The sequence below is a fragment of the Mustelus asterias genome, unplaced genomic scaffold (genome assembly GCF_964213995.1).
Source record: "Mustelus asterias unplaced genomic scaffold, sMusAst1.hap1.1 HAP1_SCAFFOLD_290, whole genome shotgun sequence".
Taxonomy (NCBI): domain Eukaryota; kingdom Metazoa; phylum Chordata; class Chondrichthyes; order Carcharhiniformes; family Triakidae; genus Mustelus; species Mustelus asterias.
Window position 1 is genome coordinate 401,732 of NW_027590255.1, and position 21,590 is coordinate 423,321.

General features: G+C 45.2%; 2 protein-coding genes and 3 non-coding genes across 5 annotated transcripts in view; 3 read left to right on the plus strand and 2 right to left on the minus strand.

Annotated features, from left to right (window-relative positions):
- LOC144486124 (histone H2AX-like) overlaps positions 1–21,590 on the plus strand; it is a 216,899-nt gene that overhangs the window by 69,059 nt on the left and 126,250 nt on the right. The window contains exon 2 of the mRNA XM_078204222.1: positions 21,503–21,526. Within this exon, the coding sequence (XP_078060348.1) occupies positions 21,503–21,526 (24 nt within the window). The remainder of the gene's footprint in view (positions 1–21,502; positions 21,527–21,590) is intronic.
- trnaw-cca (transfer RNA tryptophan (anticodon CCA)) lies at positions 5,420–5,491 on the minus strand. The gene has a single exon. It is a non-coding gene; the product is annotated as a tRNA-Trp (tRNA).
- trnas-gcu (transfer RNA serine (anticodon GCU)) lies at positions 5,838–5,919 on the plus strand. The gene has a single exon. It is a non-coding gene; the product is annotated as a tRNA-Ser (tRNA).
- LOC144486108 (histone H1-like) lies at positions 12,743–13,408 on the minus strand. The gene has a single exon (XM_078204205.1). It carries the CDS (start codon positions 13,406–13,408, stop codon positions 12,743–12,745), a length of 666 nt encoding a protein of 221 aa, XP_078060331.1.
- Positions 19,660–19,741, plus strand: trnas-uga (transfer RNA serine (anticodon UGA)). The gene has a single exon. It is a non-coding gene; the product is annotated as a tRNA-Ser (tRNA).

Sequence of the window (21,590 nt, forward strand, 5' to 3'; positions counted from 1 at the left end):
GGGCCAAGGATAGATCCTTGGGTGATTCGGGAGGTAACAGCGCAGGAGTGGGAAGAGAAACCATTGCGGGTGATGTTGTGCTTAAGACCAGAAAGAGAAGAATGGAACTGGGGAGTGCCATCTTACCCAGCTGAACAATCTCTCCACCTGTCCCCCACTATTGACATAGTTGACTGCACCATCCTGCTCCAATACCTTCCCACTGTCAGGTCAGTGTTCACAGCAGATGAAGATGTTAATGTACCTGACAACCTGAGGAAACTAATGATGAATGAAGGGCTGGGCCTCAGGAAACGAGTGGAGAGAAAGCTGGAGTTCTCAATCATCTTCGTCTCGGCCGGCAGCTCCTCCATCTCAATGTGTGTGGTGAGATCAGGCCATTCTGCTCAGTCAGGAACACCCAGACTGACTGCAAGAGAGAGAGAGGCTGCAATTAGAACCAAACGATGAGGGAGACCCACTGAGAGTAACCAAGCCCTGGCCCCAGACACAGGGCACTGGAAGATCCCAGTATTTCTCCCTGGCCGATGCAGAGTGAGGTTCTCTAACCCGGTGTGGCACTGCGCCCCACACAAGAACACAGGAAGATCCCAGTCTCTGTGCTGATTGGTGTGACGGGGTTTGCAGCGCCGAGACTGGGGAGCTGCAGCGTGACATGTTTACACAGGAAGCCGCCATTCGAAACCCTGAGCTGCGGATTGACAGCCGGGCGAGACGGGATTCCCCCATCCGAAGCCCCACCGCCGGCTCAGGATCCGGGCCCGGGGACTGAAGCCACTGGCCGGACATTTACCGCCGCCCGGTGTCTGATGGGACCAGTGTGTACCCCCGCCCTCTGTCCAATCACAGTCACCGACCTGTGACCGACAGCTGAGAAAACCAATCAGAAATTGAGTCATTTCTGTTATCCAATAGACACTCTGCGCTGATTGAGTGATGGCTGCATCATCCAATCAGTGAGCTCAGTCTGTCTGAAATGTGCGCGAACAATGGAAATGACGTTTTAATCTTGACCAATAGAGCGACATGCTCCAAACAACACCCGCCCACATCACGATTGACATCGGCCTGAACCAATCGAAGAACGCCGCTGTAACACATACACCAATCGGAATGCGGCGCTGATCTTCGGCTCCATCAACGTCACTCCCAGCCCAGCGTCATTGCGTCATACCATTCGATCCGCGGCTAAAACCAATGAAAAATCAGACAGCTGGAGGCGGGTAAAGAATCCTTAAAGCGGAACCGCTATTAGAATTACCGTTGTACAACTCTAATTTACTTACGATAGTTAAAGCAACAACAGGATTGGTGAAAGTCAGAGCGTGAGAGAAGTAGAACTCGGGGGAAAGGAAGGAGGAAATAAATGTAGGAAACGCGATAGAAATGAAAGGAGAGGAAAGGAAGATGGAGGCAGTGAGGTTTAGAGAGGGAATTCTGGAGCTGAGTCCCTGAGAATTGAAAGCATAGCCATCACTGGTGGAGTGAATCGATGATGTGGAGATGCTGTTTCTGGGGGTGTTTCCGAGTTGGGAATGGTGGAAACGATCTTTAGTTTTCTGCATGTTGCAAACTAAAGTCTCATCTGCTTCTCAGAAGGAATTCTCAGTGAGCTGGGGCTAAGTTTCTGAGTTAGCACCCACACAAGCTTTACCTGGAGCTCAATTACTGAAGCGGGATTTTGTCTTTCTCATCAGGACGGTGCAGGCTGAACAGGTGCAGTGTTGCAGTGAGGAAAATGAAAAAGAGAATTGGTGCAATGACACAACCTTATTTGGCTGCAGTTTTTACTGAATGGGGTTTGTGTTGGTTCACTGGGTTAGGATCACTGACTGCATGTATTTGTGGAGTGTTTTAGGTTCATTTATTAACATCGCAAGTAGGCGTACATTAAAACTGCAATGAAGTTACTGTGAAAATTCCCCAGTCGCCACACTCCAGCGCCTGTTCGGATACACTGAGGGAGAATTTAACATGGTCAATGCACCTAACAAGTGCATTTTTCGGACTGTGGGAGGAAAATGGAGCACCTGGAGAACACTCACGCAGAAACAGGGAAATGTGCAGACACTGCACAGATAGTGATCCAAGCCGGGAAGCAAACCCGGGTCACTGGTGCTGTGAGGCAGCAGTGCTAACCACTGTGCAACCATGAGGAGAGGGTGCTGACACATGTCCATGAGAAGCCAAGTCTGACGATAATAGCGAGAGTCATACAGTACAGAAGAGGCACTTTGACCCATCACGTCTGCACCAACAAACCTACATTAAATCTACAAGTATTCCTACCTTCCAGCACTTGGCTCGTAGCATTGAAAGTTATGACATTTCAAGTGTTCATCCACATACTTTGTAAAATTAGTGAGTTTTCCCACCTCTACTACCTCTCCAGGCATTGCAATCCAGACTCTGACCATGCTTTGGATGAAAAAATGTTTCTCTCAAATCCCCTCTAAACTTTCTGCCCCTCACCTTAAAATTCTGCTTCCTTGGTATCAACCCTGCAACTAGGAGGAACAGCTGCTTCCTATCCACCCTTTCCATAACCCTCATAATCTTATACACCTCAATCAGGTCTCCCCTCAGCCTTCTCTGCTGTAAAGAAAATGACGCGAGCCTATATAGTCTCTCTTCCTAGTTCAAATTCTCCATCCCAGTCAACATCCTGGTGAATGGCCTCTGCACCCTCTCCAGTACAATCATATTCTTTCTCCAGTGATTTGACCAGAACTGCACTCAGTGCTCCAACTATGGCCTCACCAAAGTTTTGTATCGGTCCAACATTGTCTTGCTGCTCTTATAATCATACATTAATACTCCATTCCTCATGTTTCATGAAGCTTCGCAACTCACAGAGTGAAAGGCTCTTTTATCATCAAAAAATACAATGTACGGCAGCTGGAGTTTTCCCTTGCACTTTCAGGGATCTAGGAATCAGTGGATCATCTAGAGATAGAACGAAAAGAATATTTTCACAGTATTTATTCACATGGTACTAACATCAGGTTGCAGTAGTTATGAGCCGACTGCGTGGCCTTATGGATAAAGTGTCTGACTTTGGTGTTTGTAGTAATGATATCAGAAAATTGCAGGTTTGAGTTCTGTCACGGTCGTTTCTGGTGGAGCATCCTGAGAACCGATCTCCCACATCATATTAAATCCACATTTTCTTCCAAACATTGCAGGGTGCTTTCTCAGAATGTAGATCCTTGTTATTTTATTAATTCAATTCTAAAATAATCTTAGCTCTGAACAATTCCACAATATCTGTTTGATCTGGATAAATTATTGATGTTCCCAACTAGAGCAAAATGCTTTGTATTGATTGGGTGATTGAAATTCTGTGGAGGCAATTCTAATTTCCTCAGGACGAGGTTTAATAATGAGCTGAATGAAGTGTTTTTGTTTGCAGGGATGAAAGGTTATGTCACTGGGCTGGTAAACCAGAGGCCCGCACTGATCTTTGGAGGCATGGAGTAAGTCCCATCATGGCAGCTGGTGAAATTTAAATTAACTGATTTGATACACAGAATCATTGATCAAAAACAGAAACAGGAGTAGGCCATTCAGCCGAAATAAGTCTGGACTTGAAACCAAGCCTCAGAAATGGCGGCCTTGAAATTCCTGTTGATTGGTTTCCCACAGGAAACATTTTCACTGAACAACAGAGAACATTTCACACAACAGGAAACACCTTTGCAGAACAGAAAATAAAAATTCTGCTCAAGATGGCTCATATTTACATAACCGGGAATCTGGTCAGACCCCATTTGGAATATTGTGAGCAGTTTTGGGCCCCATATCTAAGGAAGGATGTGCTGGCCTTGTAAAGGGTCCAGAGGAGGTTCACAAGAATGGTCCCTGGAATGAAGAGCTTGTCGTATAAGGAACAGTTGAGGACTCTGGATCTGTATTCCTTGGAGTTTAGAAGAATGAGGGGGCATCTTATTGAAACTTACAGGATACTGCGAGGCCCGGATAGAGTGGGCATGGAGAGGATGTTTCCACTCATAGGAAAAATTAGAACCAGATGGCACAACCTGAGGCAAAAGGGACGATTCTTTAAAACAGAGATGAGGATGAATTTATTCAGCCAGAGAGTGGTGAACCTGTGGAACTCTTTGCTGCAGAAGGCTGTGGAGGTCAGGTCATTGCGTGTCTTTAAGACAGAAATAGATAGATTCTTGATTAATAAGGGGATCATGGGTTATGGGGAAAAGGCAGGATAATGAGGATGAGAAAAATATATGATTGAATGGTGGAGCAGACTCAAAGGTCCAAGTGGCATAATTCTGCTCCCATGTCTTATGAATATATTTACACAACAGGGATGAATTTGACACAACCACAGCAAAGATCTGTCAACGGCAGAGACACAGTTTCACAACAGAGAGAACAGTTACACAGCAGAGAGTGCAGTTACACTTACATGAAATTAATTTTAAAACAAGGTCTATCTTTATGTAACAGAAGATCCCTTTTCAAACATAATCAGTTGTTCCATCTCAGTATCTTGTTGGTTTGTTCGGTACCTTCTCTGTCTATCGCTCTGTGTGTGTCCTGATCATCTCTTACTGCTTCTCTGTGTGTCTTTCTCTGTCTGTTTGATTCGGGCTGATGTTAAGTGTTATTGTCCAGCCAGGGTGCGCTTCCCAACACGTGGGTCTTGTTTGAAATACAAATACAATGAATAGTTTCCTCTCACCCACGCAACAGGAATAGACAGGAAGCGGCAACGTTTCGGGGCAGAGTGGCTGGACCCATAACCCAGAGGTCGATGGATCGAAACCATCATCTGCTATCATGTTCTCACGAACATCAAATCGTAACATTCGGCTGCTGCCCAAAGGCAAATCTGGGTTTTCTCGACAGTAAATTTGTTTCATCATCTTGATTTTCATTAACTGGGAACACAGCGCATATGTCCCAGGTTCACAGGAAGTAGTCTCACAACACCAGGTGAAAGTCCAACAGGTTTATTTGGTAGCATGAGCTTTCGGAGAGTTGCCCTTTCATTAAATGGTTGGACAGCTTATTCAGCCAAAAGCACGGGATTAATTCCTGTATCGGTTGAGATTGTTCATGAAGGCCCGGCTTCGAAGCCTTGCTCCTCTCTTGACGTGTGAATCATCCTGTTAAATCGCCACAGTCAGCTGTCTCCTTTGATGACCCATAGGAACATCTAAGTCTGTGGACCTTGCTTTAATTTTACAAGCAATGAACACCTCATAACTCTGACACATTGTTTCAGATATAAAACTGTGCAAAAACAAAACTGAGCATGCGAACCGGAAGCATCCCTAAAATATCATTTCTACCATCGTTTTGAAATTTGTCATTTCGGGAACAATTGCAAACAATCAACTTTACCAAGATATCAATTTTACCCAGATACAAAATCCGACGCAGAAAAGCTTCGTGAGCCTGACGTGATTTGAACACGCAACCTTCTGATCTGGAGTCAGACGCGCTACCGTTGCGCCACAAGCTCAGACTGCTTGCTGTATTTTACATCCGGGTTATGTTCGGTGAATTCAAAATCAAACTGGGACCAGGGAATGGAACTGTCTCCCTCTTTACTTTCTGTGGTTACACATCGAATGGAAGAGTAGCAGCGAACCGGATTAACAAGAAAGCAGCAACACAGCATTATCCTGCGGGAGAAATATGTTCTTTGTTACGGGTGTTAAAACACCCTGGTTTGGTGAGAAGTCAAAAGAGAAAACGCTAGAAAATCTCAGCAGGTCTGGCAGCATCCGCAAGGAGAGAAAAGAGCTGACATTTCAAGCCCAGACATTTCGAGCCCTTTGTCAAAGCTTGGTGAGAAGTTATTACGTGACGAGGTGGCCGAGTGGTTAAGGCGATGGACTGCTCATCCATTGTGCTCTGCACGCGTGGGTTCGAATCCCATCCTCGTCGGTGATGGTTCGTTCAGTGTTTTGAGGTTCACGGAACCAAGATGAAGTTTGAACACACAGGCTTGAGAGAATAGTCCAGAACAATTCCCATAATTCTCATCATAGAACATAGAACATTACAGCGCAGAACAGGCCCTTCGGCCCACGATGTTGCACCGACCAGTTAAAAAAAAAACTGTGACCCTCCAACCTAAACCAATTTCTTTTCGTCCATGAACCTATCTACGGATCTCTTAAACGCCCCCAAACTAGGCGCATTTACAACTGATGCTGGCAGGGCATTCCAATCCCTCACCACCCTCTGGGTAAAGAACCTACCCCTGACATCGGTTCTATAACTACCCCCCCTCAATTTAAAGCCATGCCCCCTCGTGCTGGATTTCTCCATCAGAGGAAAAAGGCTATCACTATCCACCCTATCTAAACCTCTAATCATCTTATATGTTTCAATAAGATCCCCTCTTAGCCGCCGCCTTTCCAGCGAAAACAATCCCAAATCCCTCAGCCTCTCCTCATAGGATCTCCCCTCCATACCAGGCAACATCCTGGTAAACCTCCTCTGCACCCTCTCCAAAGCCTCCACATCCCTCCTGTAATGTGGGGACCAGAACTGCACACAGCACTCCAAGTGCGGCCGCACCAGAGTTGTGTACAGTTGCAACATAACGCTACGACTCCTAAATTCAATCCCCCTACCAATAAACGCCAAGACACCATATGCCTTCTTAACAACCTTATCTACTTGATTCCCAACTTTCAGGGATCTATGCACACATACACCTAGATCCCTCTGCTCCTCCACACTATTCAAAGTCCTCCCGTTAGCCCTATACTCAACACATCTGTTATTCCTACCAAAGTGAATTACCTCACACTTCTCCGCATTAAACTCCATCCGCCACCTCTCGGCCCAACTTTGCAACCTGTCTAAGTCTTCCTGCAAACTACGACACCCTTCCTCACTGTCTACCACACCACCGACTTTGGTGTCATCAGCAAATTTGCTAATCCACCCAACTATACCCTCATCCAGATCATTAATAAATATTACAAACAGCAGTGGCCCCAAAACAGATCCCTGAGGTACACCACTTGTAACCGCACTCCATGATGAATATTTACTATCAACCACCACCCTCTGTTTCCTATCCGCTAGCCAATTCCTGATCCAATTTCCTAGATCACCCCCAATCCCATACATCTGCATTTTCTGCAGAAGCCTACCATGGTGAACCTTATCAAACGCCTTACTAAAATCCATATATACCACGTCCACTGCCTTGCCCCCATCCACCTCCTTGGTCACTTTCTCAAAAAACTCAATAAGGTTAGTAAGGCACGACCTACCTGCCACAAAACCATGCTGACTATCACCTATCAATTCATTACTCTCCAAATAACTATAAATCCTATCCCTTATAATTTTTTCCAACATCTTGCCGACAACAGAAGTGAGACTCACCGGTCTATAATTCCCGGGGAAGTCTCTGTTCCCCTTCTTAAACAATGGGACAACATTCGCTAACCTCCAATCTTCTGGTACTATACCAGAGGCCAACGACGACCTGAAGATCAGAGCCAGAGGCTCTGCAATCACTTCTCTTGCCTCCCAGAGAATCCTTGGATAAATCCCATCCGGACCAGGGGATTTATCTATTTTCAGACCCTCCAGAATATCCTGCACATCCTCCTTATCAACTGTAATACTGTCTATTCTACTCCCCTGCAACCCAGTGTCCTCCTCAGCTATATTCATGTCCCCTTGCGTGAACACCGAAGAGAAATATTGGTTCAATGCTTCACCAATCTCCTCCGGTTCCACACATAACTTCCCTCTGCCATCTATAACTGGCCCTAAACTTGCCCTAACCAACCTTCTGTTCTTGACATACCTATAGAACGCCTTAGGATTCTCTTTAACCCTATCCGCCAAAGTCTTCTCATGTCCCCTTTTAGCCCTTCTAAGCTCGCTCTTCAACTCCCTCTTAGCCAATCTAAAGCTTTCTAGTGCACTACCCGAGTGCTCACGTCTCATCCGAACATAAGCCTCCTTTTTCTTTTTAACCAACAAAGAAACTTTTTTGGTGCACCACGGTTCCCTAGCCCTACCAGTTCCTCCTTGCCTGACAGGGACATACCTATCACAGACTCGCAGTAGCTGCTCCTTGAAAAAACTCCACATGTCGGACGTTCCCAGTCCCTGTAATCTCCTAGTCCAACCTATGTTTCCTAATTCTCTCCTAATAGCCTCATAATTACCCTTCCCCCAGCTAAAACCACTGGCCCGAGGTTCATGCCTATCCCTTTCCATCACTAAGGTGAACGTAACCGAATTGTGGTCACTATCACCAAAATGCACACCAACTTCCAAGTCTAGCACCTGGTCTGGCTCATTTCCCAGCACCAGATCCAATATAGCCTCACCTCTAGTTGGCCTGTCTACATACTGAGTCAAAAAACCTTCCTGCACGCTTTGAACAAAAACTGACCCCTCTGAGGAAACTCGATCTGACAGTCAATTCAAATCAGGGCACCCGCTTTCTACACGAGTTTGCCACCATGTCAACATGTGGTTTCGGAAGCTCCAAAGCAGACGCCAGTGGCAGATTTTGTCTTTCCAGAATCGGCAGGTCAGCCATGAAAATTAGTGCTATATTAACTGGTCTGGCCATGCTAAATAGCCCCTTAGTGTCAGGGGGATTAGCATGGTAAACATATGGGGTCACGGGGATTCATTCTGGGTGGGATTGTTGTCGGTGTAGGCTTGATGGGCCGAATGTCCTCCAAGTTCGAGGCGGCAGTTTCGCTTCTCTGAGAAGATTGACACACCAGTTCCTAATTTCTTCAAATTTTACCCAGAAAGCTGACTCCGGTGAGATTCGGACATTTCACAAGACAATGACTAGCAGTCTAACATGCTGGTATCCACTGCCGCAAACAGGTCCACAGCAGACGCCATTTCCCTGGCCCTGCACTCAACCCTGGAACACCTAGATAACAAGGATACCTCTGTCAGACTCCTATTTATTGACTACAGCTCAGCCTTCAACACCATTATTCCCAGGAAACTCATCTCCAAACTCTGTGGCCTGGGCCTCGGCACCTCCCTCTGCGACTGGATCCTGAACTTCCGAACTCACAGACTTACTTTGCATGAAGTTGATCTTTCCTTCCACCCGAGCTATGACTGTAACACGACATTCTGCACTCTCTTGTTTCCTTCTCTATGAATGGTATGCCTTGTCTATATAGTGCACAAGAAACAATACTTTAACAATACTTTTTCACTGTATGTTAACACGTGACAATAATAAATCAAATGAAATCAAATCAAAAATGCCATTCTTTGTGCCACAGAGACATTGCTGCAGCAACTATTCCCCGTTCCCATCTGGCAATTTCTGATGTCGTCGAACAGACAGTTGAAAAGTTCAGCAATTGGGCAGCGATTACATTTCAAAAATACTTTATCATCATTAAAATATTTTGGGACGTCCTATGGTTGTGAAAAGAGCTACAGAAATTCCAGTCGAACTCCGAAAGGACACAGACAGGTTGGTGGAATGGGAGGACATGTGGCAGATGATGAATGAAGTGATTCATTTTGTTGGGAATAACACAAAGCGACAATATAAAATAAAGGATTTAATTCCAAAAGGGGGTGCAAGAACAGCAGGACATATTTGGACATGTGTATATGTCATTGAAGGTGGCAGGACAGTTTTTAAGTGCCGTTAATAAAACATACTGTATCCTCCAGTTTATAACTGAAAACAAGAAGTTTATACAAATTTACGGCAAAGAAAATGCAGATGTACTGTTAGATATTTTCAGCCTTGCCCCTCGCCTGAGGTGTAGTAATCCTGAGGCTAAATCAACACCATTAAGCTCTCCCTGTTGAGATGGGGAACAGCGGATGGTCATTTGGGATTATGGTGACTTTACCTTTATATCTGTGCCATATTCAGAATATGTTTTGCATTATCTGCTGATTTTCGAGGATTGGGATCTTTCTGATTCTGTTGGTAGAACTGTGCGTGTGGAAGCAATTTGTTCTGGTGGTCAGCTCCCGGAACAGTAAAGTAGTTTGGAATCCATTCTGTATTTGCAATCTCTGGGATTGTAAACGAGTTGATGGATCTCCTCATTCTGGATCTTCAATGCATTTTTTCAGCGTTGCTGACTGGGCTTGCATTTTTTAAAAAATTAATTCATGGGATATGGGTGCCACTGGCTGACCAGTATTTATTGCCCAACTCGAGTTGCCTGCGGGCAATTGAGAGTCAACCACATTGCTGTGGCTCTGGAATCACATGTCGGCCAGACTGTGTAAAGACGGCAGATTTTGGTCCCGAGAGGACCAGATAGATTAATACAACAATCGACAAGGGTTTCATGGTCATCAGGAGATCCTTAATTCCACATATTTTTTATTGAATTCAAATTCCACTGCCTTGTCAGGATTTGAACCCGGGTCCCCAGAATACGAGCTAAGTTTCAGATTTCAGCGATGATTCCACAAGGCCAAGGTCTCCAAATTTCCTTTGAACTGAGTGGCTTGGTAGGCCACCTCTGAGGGCCTTCAACATTGTTGTGGGTCGGGAGTTGTATGTAAGCCAGTCCAGGTAAGAATTCCTTCCCTGAAGAGCATTAGTGCTTCGGTTGTCTTTTTTTTACGAAAGTTGATTCAAGGCCATTAATTCCAGATATTTTTATTGATTTTGAATTTCGCCATCTGTCGTGGTGGGAGATGTGTGAGTGTTGGTCTGTGAGAGCTTGTGTGGGTGTGTGTGTGTGAGAGAGAGAGAGTGATGGAGATTCACTCATTTTCAGTGAATGTGAATTAACCCCTTATATTCATACACGGACACTGTGATCCCCTTGCCCTTGCGAATTCCTAAGAAGTAATTATACCACTGATATCCATTGTCGTAGCGTCTGCATGGTTTCCCCAATGTACCATGCCTCGGGACATCCTTTCCTGCAGCGTATCAGGTACCTGCAGACGCGACGACAATGGATGAATGAACACCGCTCGACAATCACCAGGCAAGACTGTTCTCTTCCTGTGGGGGAGCACTTCAGCAGTCACGGGCATTCAGCCTTGGATCTTCAGGTAAGCGTTCTCCAAGGCGGCCTTCACGACACACGACAGCGCAGAGTCGCTGAGCAGAAACTGATAGCCAAGTTCCGCACACATGAGGACGGCCTAAACCGGGATGTTGGATTTATGTCACATTATCAGTAACCCCCACAGCTTTCCCCCTGATCTTGCAGAATCTTACTAGCTGTTCTGTCTGGAGACAATACACATCTCTTTAACCTGTGTTTAATGTTCCCTCCACCCACATTATCTGTACCTTTAAGACCTGGCTGGCTGTAGAGATTTGCATTCTAATTAGTATTCTGTAACTTGATTTCTGTGTCTCTGTGCACTGTTGGAAAACAGATTTTCACTCCATCTGACGAAGGGGCAGCGCTCCGAAAGCTTATGGTATTTGCTACCAAATAAACCTGTTGGACTTTAACCTGGTGTTGTGAGACTTCTTACTGTCCTTTCCCTCTGCCAGACATGATGATTCTTCACTCAGATCTCTGCACAATATGAGAGGAAATCTTTCAGGCTCCTTTTATACAGGCCGCCCCGACCTGACTGAGGAAGGCGGAGTGAGAGAGCAGAGAGGGGAGGAGACAGAGTGAAGAATAAACACAGAGCGGGAGGGAGGAGAGAGCCGGACTGACACACACACACACAGAACGGCCCCTGATCTTTCAGCTCCACCTCCAGTTTCTGCAACCGCCAATTTCAACCCGTTTATTAACAATGGAAGCGAAACACAGCTCCCCAAACAAACCCGTCACAAACAAGTGTTTCCACAAACCCGCAGCTTTGAAATATGGAATCAAACAGAAAATGCTGCAAATAATCAGCAGCTCCGGCAGCTTTTGTGAAGAGAGAGAGAGACAGAGTTAACGTTTCGGGTCGTGACTTTGTTCTTTTGTGTTTTTAAACCTGGTCCCGTAATAATTCCCAGTCAGTAATATTCCGACCTAAACACAGTCGATTCTATAGCAAGAATCTTCCTCCGCAACATCCTCACACACATCTGCTTCTCGCTGTTTGCAAACACTCTATTGAAGCTGCTTGGGGCAATCTCCTGTGTTAAAATTAAGGGAGTCAGGATGGCCGAGCGGTCTAAGGCCGCAGTCTCCTCTGGAGGCGTGGGTTCAAATCCCACTCCTGACATTGATGTTTGGCGAAGAATTGCCGTCTCACAGCGCCAGGCACCTGGGTTCGATTCCCGGCTGAGGTCTCTGTCTGTGTGGAGTTTGAACATTCTCCCTCGGCTTTCTCCGGTTTCCTCCCGCACACTAATCATAGAAGTGCGTGTTAGGTTGACTGGCCATGCTAAATTGCACCGGAGTGTCGGGGAGTAAGTAGGGTCAATAAATAGGGTCATGGGGATCCGGACTGGGTGGGATTGTGGTCGGTGCAGACTCGATGGGACGATTGGCCTCCTTCTGCACTGCAGGGATTCGGTTAAAAATGAGGCGCGAATGCGGTGTTTCGCCGCCAGTGTTACTGAATCTACCAGACATCTTTATTATGAGAGAAAGTGGCGATTGAACAAATGTGAAATTCAAATGAAATTCAGCCTCTGCTGTGTTTCGCTTTAGTCTGAATTTGAAATGATCTCTATTGAGAATGAGCCGGGCCGCGGGACAGGAATCATTTTCTTGCGGGATCAGCTCTTTCCTGAGAGATGTGGGTGGCTCTGAGAAGAGCCTTTGGGTTCAGAGGTTTACAATTTGCTCGGGTTGTTTCACTTCTTTCCTGACGCTTTCTTCGCTTTTGCTGCTTTCACTTTGGGTTTGGCCTTCGATTTAGTCACTTTTTTGACAGACTTTCCGCCCGTCACCTTCTTCACAGGAGACTTTTTCTTCAGGGCTGCTTTCTTCACCGCCTTTTTTGGAGTTGCCGCCTTCTTGCTGCTTGTTTTCTTCACTGTTGATTTCTTCACTGGAGTTTTCTTTGCTGCGGGTTTCTTTGCTGCGGGTTTCTTGGCTGCTGCTTTCTTTGTTGTCACCTTCTTGGCCGCTGTTTTCTTTACTAAAGATTTCTTGGCTTTTGGTTTCTTCAACTTCTTTCCCATTTTCCCCGGGCTTTCCTTCTTAGCGAGTTTGAAGGAGCCGGAGGCGCCCTGTCCCTTTATCTGCACCAGAGACCCTGTCTCCACCTTCCTCTTGATCGTTAACCTGATCTGGGAGCCGCGCTTCCCCACATCCACTCCACTGCCAGCCAAAGCTTTCTTTATCGCGGCCAGGGACATCCCCTTGCGATCGCTGCAACCCGCCACAACATTGAGGATCTGCTCGCCTAACTTGGGACCGGCTGCCGCAGGTCGGGGAGCCGCCTTCTTCTTCCTGGGAGACTTCACTTGAGCGGGAGCGGCTGGAGGAGCCGTTTCGGCGGCTGCAGTTTCAGTCATATCCGAGAGTGTGTGGAAAATCTGTGTGAGTCAGAACTGGATCCGAAATGAACCCAGTGGTGGCGGCACAGAGCAACTTAAAGGCAGAGAGCGGACGGAGCAGAGACAAGCTGCTGTCAGCTCCCGGCTCCTCCAGCCTCTCTGTGTTTCTCTCTCCTAGTAAGAAGTTTAACAACACCAGGTTAAAGTCCAACAGGTTTATTTGGTAGCAAAAGCCACACAAGCTTTCGAGGCTCTGAGCCCCTTCTTCAGGTGAGTGGGAATTCTGTTCACAAACAGAACTTATAAGACACAGACTCAATTTACATGAATAATGGTTGGAATGCGAATACTTACAACTAATCCAGTCTTTAAGAAACAAAACAATGGGAGTGGGGAGAGCATCAAGACAGGCTAAAAAGATGTGTATTGTCTCCAGACAAGACAGCCAGTGAAACTCTGCAGGTCCACGCAACTGTGGGAGTTACAAATAGTGTGACATAAATTCTGATTCTAGGATCGCATGATAAAGACTCAGGAGGAAAAAAGCAGAAATATTTATGTGAAATAGTGTGACATAAACCCAATATCCCGGTTGAGGCCGTCCTTGTGTGTGCGGAACCTGGCTATCAGTTTCTCTCTCCTAACAAACTCTCCCATTGCAATGAAATTCCGCCTCTCCAGAGATCCAGCTCACATCCTTCATGTCTCTGACACACGAATGTTTGCTGTTGAAAAGGTTTCACTCGAACTGAGAACTCCATTTTCCACTGAAACCCGTTTTACTGCTGCACTGATCGCGCTCTCACACGCGATAGCTGACATGTTCTCTACTTTTCCACTGAAATCTTGAATTTAGCGAAACAATTGCCTTGAAATCTCACTTTGGGGCTCAGCAGGGGGATTAAGGGAATCTTTGATTGGAAAATTGTTTTATTTTACACGAGAGACTCGGTGATCTCATGATCAGAACAGACACACAAACACAGTTGGATTAGTCTGACTCCTCCGTCCCTTTCATACACTCTCTCTTCCACAATATTCACATCTACACATTCACAGGACAAAACTTTCACCAACTGTAAGGTCCCAGGACGGAATTTCTCCTCCTTTTAGCCTTTGCTCTGTATCCCGGGGGCGTCGTTATAGTTTTTCGCCTCAGTAACTGTTAAACACTCTGAGTCCCGCTCCCCACAGATTGTCGTTGAATTCATTCATGGAATGTGAGTGTCGCTCTCTGGGTCAGCATTAGTTGCCCATCCCTAATTGCCCTTGGAAAGGTGGCGCTGAGCTGCCTTCTGGAACCGCTGCAGTCCATGGGGTGTACGGCCACATCTGTAAACCAGATTCCGCGGCAACAGACAGTTATAGCTGTTTTTTCAGTTATTATAGCGGTTGCAGACATCATTGTGTTTCTTTAGGGTGAAGATACAAATTAACTGCTCTCGGAGTCTCTCAATTTTCCTGTTTTATTTGTTTTTCCTGCACTGACAGGTAACAGTAAATCACAACCTCAACAACCAGTGACAGCCAGTTAAATATTCATCCCCCACTCGCTGATAATGGAGTTTCTGACAGTGGCAGACATGTTCTGACCATCCTCCGATTGGGCCCGAAGGTGACCAGATTCACTGTCAGAGCTGGACTTTCAGACTGAGGGGGTGGCAGAGCCAGGTGAGTGATGGTGGTGACTGTGCGAACATTTGACCAAGGGTCAGTTTCTGGCCATCACAGTGGTAATTCATTTAATTATCTATCGCAGGTCAGAACAATAGGTGGGCACTCCTAAAATAAAATTGACTAAAAATTCTCATCATCGCTGTGTTTCGAATGGAAAATCCACATTCAATTTGCTTTCAGCTGAAATGTTGTTCAAATGAAATTAAAGACCTCAAAACTAATCAATGAGTTCTCAGTCAGAAACAATAGTAAAAAGAAAGGTGGCCTAAACTGTCCAGAACTATGAGACAAGCCAAGTTCAGTTTACAAACTGTGCTATGGACACATCTGGTATCTGATGAAATCAGCAACTCAGGAAGTTCAGTAATTATAACGAATGAAAATAACGGTTGTTTAAGCAGAGTGAGCGATGGTGGTATAGGGGTGAGCATAACTGCCTTCCAAGCAGATGACCCAGGTTTGATTCCTGGCCAATGCATTGGTCATTTATTTTGAACCTTATCCACGGCCTCTTGTGTTTTAAACTGAGTGGACAAAAACAGGGCGAACGAAACTTTTGACAGGAATGAAATAAAATGCAGATACCTTTTTCATTTTTTGTTCGGACATAATTCTTTTTTAATGAAAAATATTGGAAGAGAAAATCAAGTCTCTGACCGAATAAATGAATTTTCAGCCAGACACAAAGACTCAAAGTAAAAGTAGAGGAACAAATTTCAGCTCCCACACTGTGTGTTGCGCAATCCTGGTGCCTGATGAAGTTAATATGAACTTTACTGAGGTGGTTACATTATTCTGACAAATAAGATCTGCCAAAAGATAAAATACTGGAAAATCTCAGCAGGTCTGACAGCATTTGTAAAGAAAGAAAAGAGCTGATGTTTCGAGTCCAGATGACTCTTTGTCAAAGCTTTGACAACGGATCGTCTGGACTCGAAACGTCAGCTCTTTTCTCTCCTTACAGATGCTGCCAAACTTGCTGAGATTTTCCAGCATTTTCTCTTTTGGTTTCAGATTCCAGCATCCGCAGTGATTTGCTTTAATTTGTTAAATAAGCAGCTGCTGTGGCCGCGTGGTTAAGGCGTTGGATTTGAAACCCGATGGGGTTTCTCCGTGCAGATTCGAGCCCCGCTGCCAGCGAGTGTGATTGGAAATGTAGGCTTTAGACAGCCACAGAGTTGCAAATCCTATTTTTTTGGAAAGAATTATTTGGATCTCCAGCATGCTTTCAGCTACATAACAAGAAGGTGAGCTTGGAAAGGACACCTGAGTGTCCTCAGTCTGGCAAGGACAAGACAGGCCGAATGGATTCCTTCTATGCTGTTACATTTCTCTGGTTCTTTCTAAGGTGACATGAGGAAAATCAAAGCATGAGCAGAATGACAAAGGCATCAACAGGGGCACAAGGACAAAACAAGGTCTCACGTCAGAGGAAGATTTTTATTAATGACAAACAGAACATAAGAAATACATTTATTTAATTGAGCTGGATCCTGGAAAATGAAACAAACTTCGAACCAATCAGTGCCTGTCTGAGAACTGGCAAGGAATATGGCTGACATTGATCCGGTTCATAGTGAATTTGTTTATAGAATAATAGAATCATGCAGTACAGAAGAGGCTCTTCGGCCCATCGAGTCTGCTCTGACATCGAAGAAGCATCTGATCTCCAATCAAATCACATCTACCACCACTTGACCCATAGGCCTGAATGTTATGATATGCCAATTGCTGAACACATACTTTGAAAGGATGTGAGGCAACTTGCCTCCATCACCTTCCAAGGCAGCGCATTCCCGACCGTCACTACCCTTGGGTAAAAATGTTTTTCCGCACATCCACCCTAAACATCCTGCCCCTCACATTGAACCTATGTCCTCTTGTTACTGACCCTTCAACCAAGGGGAACAGCTGCTCCTATCCACTCTGTCGATGCCCTCATAATTTTGTACACCTCGATCAGGTCCCCCCTCAGTATTCTCTGCTCTCAAGAAAACAATCCAAGCCTCCCCAATCTCCCTTCAGAACTTACATGTTCCATCCCAGACAGCATCATGGTGAATTTCCTCTGCACCCCCTCCAGTGCAATCACATCCTTCCTATCTTGTGGCGACCAAAACTGCACACAGTACTCTAGCTGTGGCCCCACCAAAGTTCTATGCAACTCCAACATGACATTTTATTGCAGTCGATGCCCCGATTGTTAAAGACAAGTGCCCCATATGTTTTTTTTTCACCATCCTACTAACATACCCTTCTACCTTCAGAGATTATGGACAAACACGCCAATGTCCCTATATTCCACAGAACTTCCAAGTGCCATGCCCTTCATTGAATAATTCCTTGCCAAATTATTCCTTCCAAAGTGTGTTACCTCACATCTTTCGGGGTTAAATTCCACCTGCCACTTATCCGCCCATTTGACTATCCTGTCTATATCTTCTTGCAGACTAAGAAACTCACCCTCCCTTTCACCACCCAGCCAATCTTTATGCCATCTGCAAAGTCACTCATCCTACCCCGTCATTTATATTAATGATTTGGATGAGAATTTAGAAGGCATGGTTAGTACGTTGGCAAATTACACCAAGATTGGTGGCAGAGTGGACAATGAAGAAGGTTACCTCGGATTGCAGTGGGATCTTGATCAATTGAGTCAATGGGCCAATGAATGGCAGATGGAATTTGATTTAGATAAATGTAAGGTGATGTATTTTGGTGGATTAAACCACGACAAGACCTATTCAGTTCATGGTAAGACGTTGGGGTGAGTTATAAAACAAAGAGATCTCGGGGTACAGGTTCATAGCTCCTTGAAAGTGGAGTCACATGTGGACAGGGTGGTGAAGAAGACATTCGACATGCTTGGTTTCAGTGGTCAGAACATTGAACATGGGAGTTGGGACATCTTGTTGAAATTGTACAAGACATTCGTAAGGCCACGTTTGGAATACTGTGTACAGTTCTGGTCACCCTATTATGGGAAGGAAGGATATTAAACTAGAAAGAGTGCAGAAAAGATTTATTAGGATGCTACCAGGATTTGATGGTTTGAGTTATAAGGAGGGGTTGGATAGACTGGAACTTTTTTTTCCCCTGGAGCACAGGAGACCTAGAGGTGATATAACGAGGCCTATATCATAATGAGGAAATAGATAAGGTAGATAGCCAACAGCTTTTCCCCACAATAAGGGAGTCTAAAACTAGAGAACATAGGTTTACGATGAGAGGGGAGGGATACAAAAGGGTCCAGAAGGGCAATTTATTTCACACAGAGTGGTGTGTGGAACGAGTTGCCAGAGGTAGTAGAGGCGGGTACCATTTTGTCTTTTAAAAATAATTTAGACAATTACATGGGTGAGCTGGATATACAGGGATATGGACCAAACACGGGCAATAGGGACGAACTGAATGGCAAAAATTGGGCGGCATGGACATGTTGTGCCGAAGGGCCTTTTTCCATGCTGTGAACCTCCATGACTCGATTTATTGACACAAACAGCAAATCCAAATTATTTTTCCCTGCTGCCATCTCCTGGCTGAACGCAAGTTGTGCAACAAGGTCACGATTCAATCAAACCTTCATAGATTGGAGTGAAATAACATCAACATGGTTCTGACCGATTAACATGATTGCAAAACATGATATTAATCAAATTCCATGTCCCAAGGATCTGCTTTCTGATTGGGCGACCCTGCTCACCCCGATCTATCGGAAAGTGTAAAACTCCCAGAACGGGAATGTCGGTTATATAATTCTCTAAGCTGTTATTTCTCTGCCACTTGATTGCTTGTGTATTCGTTCTATAAATACAGAGGGGGTGACAGAGCCAGGTGGTGTTGTGGTGACTGTGCGAGCATTTGACCAAGGGTCAGTTCCTGACCCAGAGTTTTGACTTATTTAATTGTCTATCTCTGGTCAGAACAGAAGGGGGACACTCCTAAAAAAAATCACCAAATATTCTCATCATCCATGTGTTTCTAACATAAAATCCAGCTTCAATTTCCGTTCAGTGGAAACTTTGTTCAAATGAACTGCAAATCTAATCAGAGTTATCAGTCAGAAACAACAGCAAAAAGGTGGCTCAAACTGTCCAGAGAAACGAGACAAGTGAAGTTCAGGTTAAAAAAATGGGCCAAGGACACACCTGGTGTCTGCTGAAATCAGCAACTAAGGTAGTTTTGTAATTATAACTAATGAAAATAACAACTGCTTACGCAGAGTGAGCGATGGTGGTCTCGTGGTGAGCATAGCTGCCTTGACCCGGGTTCGATTCCCGGCCATCGCATTGGTAATGTGTATTGGACATTATCGGCGCCCTCTTGTGGTTTACACGCAACATTTGACTGAAATGAAGTGGACTTTATTTTTCGGATGCAGAATTCGGGTTCAATTTGATTTTAATGAAAGGTTATTGAAAAAGAATAACAAGTCTCTGAACTAGTGAATGAGTTCTGGATCAGAGACAAAGATACAAATTAAAAGGAGACGAACAAATTTCAACTCACACGCTGTGCTCTGCATCATTCCGGTGCCTGATAAAGGTCCGTGAATGTTGCTAAGGCGGTTACATCACAGTAGCAAATAAGCAGCTACGATGGCCGAGTGGTTAAGGCGTTGGACTTGAAATCCAATGGGGTTTCCCCGCGCAGGTTCGAACCCTGCTCGCAGCGGGTGTGATTTGAAATATTAACTCTACTGCTTCAAGGCAGCCACTGGCTCAAAGAAGGTTCGCAAAGTTTTGGCATTTAGTATTTGGATCTCCATCGTGCATTCAGCTGCATGGCTCCGGGCTGGGCGCAGGAACATGGGCTTGGAAAGGACACCTGGGTGTCCTTATTATTTTGTAAATTGAATTTGTGTCTTTATATGCCCTGTTGTGAATAGAACACCCACTCACCTGATGAAGGAGCAGCAAGCTTTGTTACCAAATAAACCTGTTGGACTTTCACCTGGTGTTGTGAGATTTCTTGCTGTGGACTGGCATGGACTGGCATGGCAGGATAGGTTCAATGGCTTCCTTCTGTGCTGTTATTTTTCTATAATTCTTCCTGTGGTTCGATGAGAAAATTCATAACATGAACATTTTCTTTTAAAAGCAGCATCAAGGCACAAAGGCAAAATACGGTCTCATGTCAGAGGAAGATTCTTATGCAATGGCATAAGAATGCACACAGAGCATAAAAATACATTTCATCAGAATACATTGAATGAATATTTCAAAATGCTGCTTCGGTGATATCACATCATGTTCATTCAAACACATTGCAACAAGCTGGTCATTACTGGGCGTTCTGTATTCCTCGTTATAACAGTTTGGGAATGGAAGGAGCAGGTTCACATCTGCACATTGACAGGATCAAACTGTCTCAGATTGACAGCTCCCAGGACAGACTTTCCTCTCCTCTCGCTCTGTGCTGTGGATTCTCAGGGATTAGTTGGGGTTTCCCAGCTCAGTAACTGTAAAAGCCTCTGAGGCCAGCAATGCTCACAGTATCTGCTCCCCAAATTCAGGGGGCTGCAGCCAATCAGAGTTGTGCCTGATTTAACCCAGAACTGGTTGAAATGATGAAATTGTTCACAAGCTGAATTCTATTTGATCAGATGAAGATACAGATTGTGTGCACTCAGTCACTAAACAACAATAGCCCGCCTTCATATCGAGTGGATGAGAGTGGGTGGAGGGAGAGACAGAGACAGAGACAGAGTGAGTTAGGGTGGTGAGAAACAGACGGCCAGACAATGTCTCAGTGACAGAAATCCTTGTAAATTCCAGCTTTAGCCAGAAAGATTCTCTTGGAGAAACAGAAGCTGCAGTATGTGGAAGAGACACGTTATTAATCCCACACTCAGGAACAGTGCTGCCTTTTGACAGAAGAGATGGGGAGAGGCAAAATAAACTGAATGGTCCAGTTCTAAACAGTGTGCAGGCTCAGAGGGAGTAGGTTCAGGAAGATATTTGAAAGTGAGACAGTTTAGGAGAGTCGCTTGCAAAGTGGATGGGATCCTTGGCTTCACAAATGGAAGCACTGAATATCCATTGGATCCCGCATAATCCACAGTGTAAAAGGAGGCCATTTGCCCATTGCATCTGCACTGACTCTCTGGAAGAACATCTTTCGCCCATGGCTAACCCTCTTACTCTACACATCTTGGGTCACTAAGGGGCAATATATCATGTCTAATCCATTTATTCTGCACATCTTCAGTCTATGGGAGGAAACTGGAGCACCTGGGGAAACCCATGCAGATACAGGGAGAATGTGCAAACTCCACACAGTCAGCCATGGAGGAATTGAGCATGGGTCTCTGGCGCTGTGAAGCAGCAGCGCTAACCAGTGCCACTCTGCTGGTGCAACTTTAACAATCCAATTCCTTTCTGAATGCCTCACTTGAAGCTGCATCACCACATTGTCAGACAATGCATCCCAGAGCTGAACTACTCGCTGCGGGAAAGGGTTTTCTCATTATGCTTCAATCACTAATGAAGGGTCAGTAAATTGGTCCACGGGGGTGAAAGGG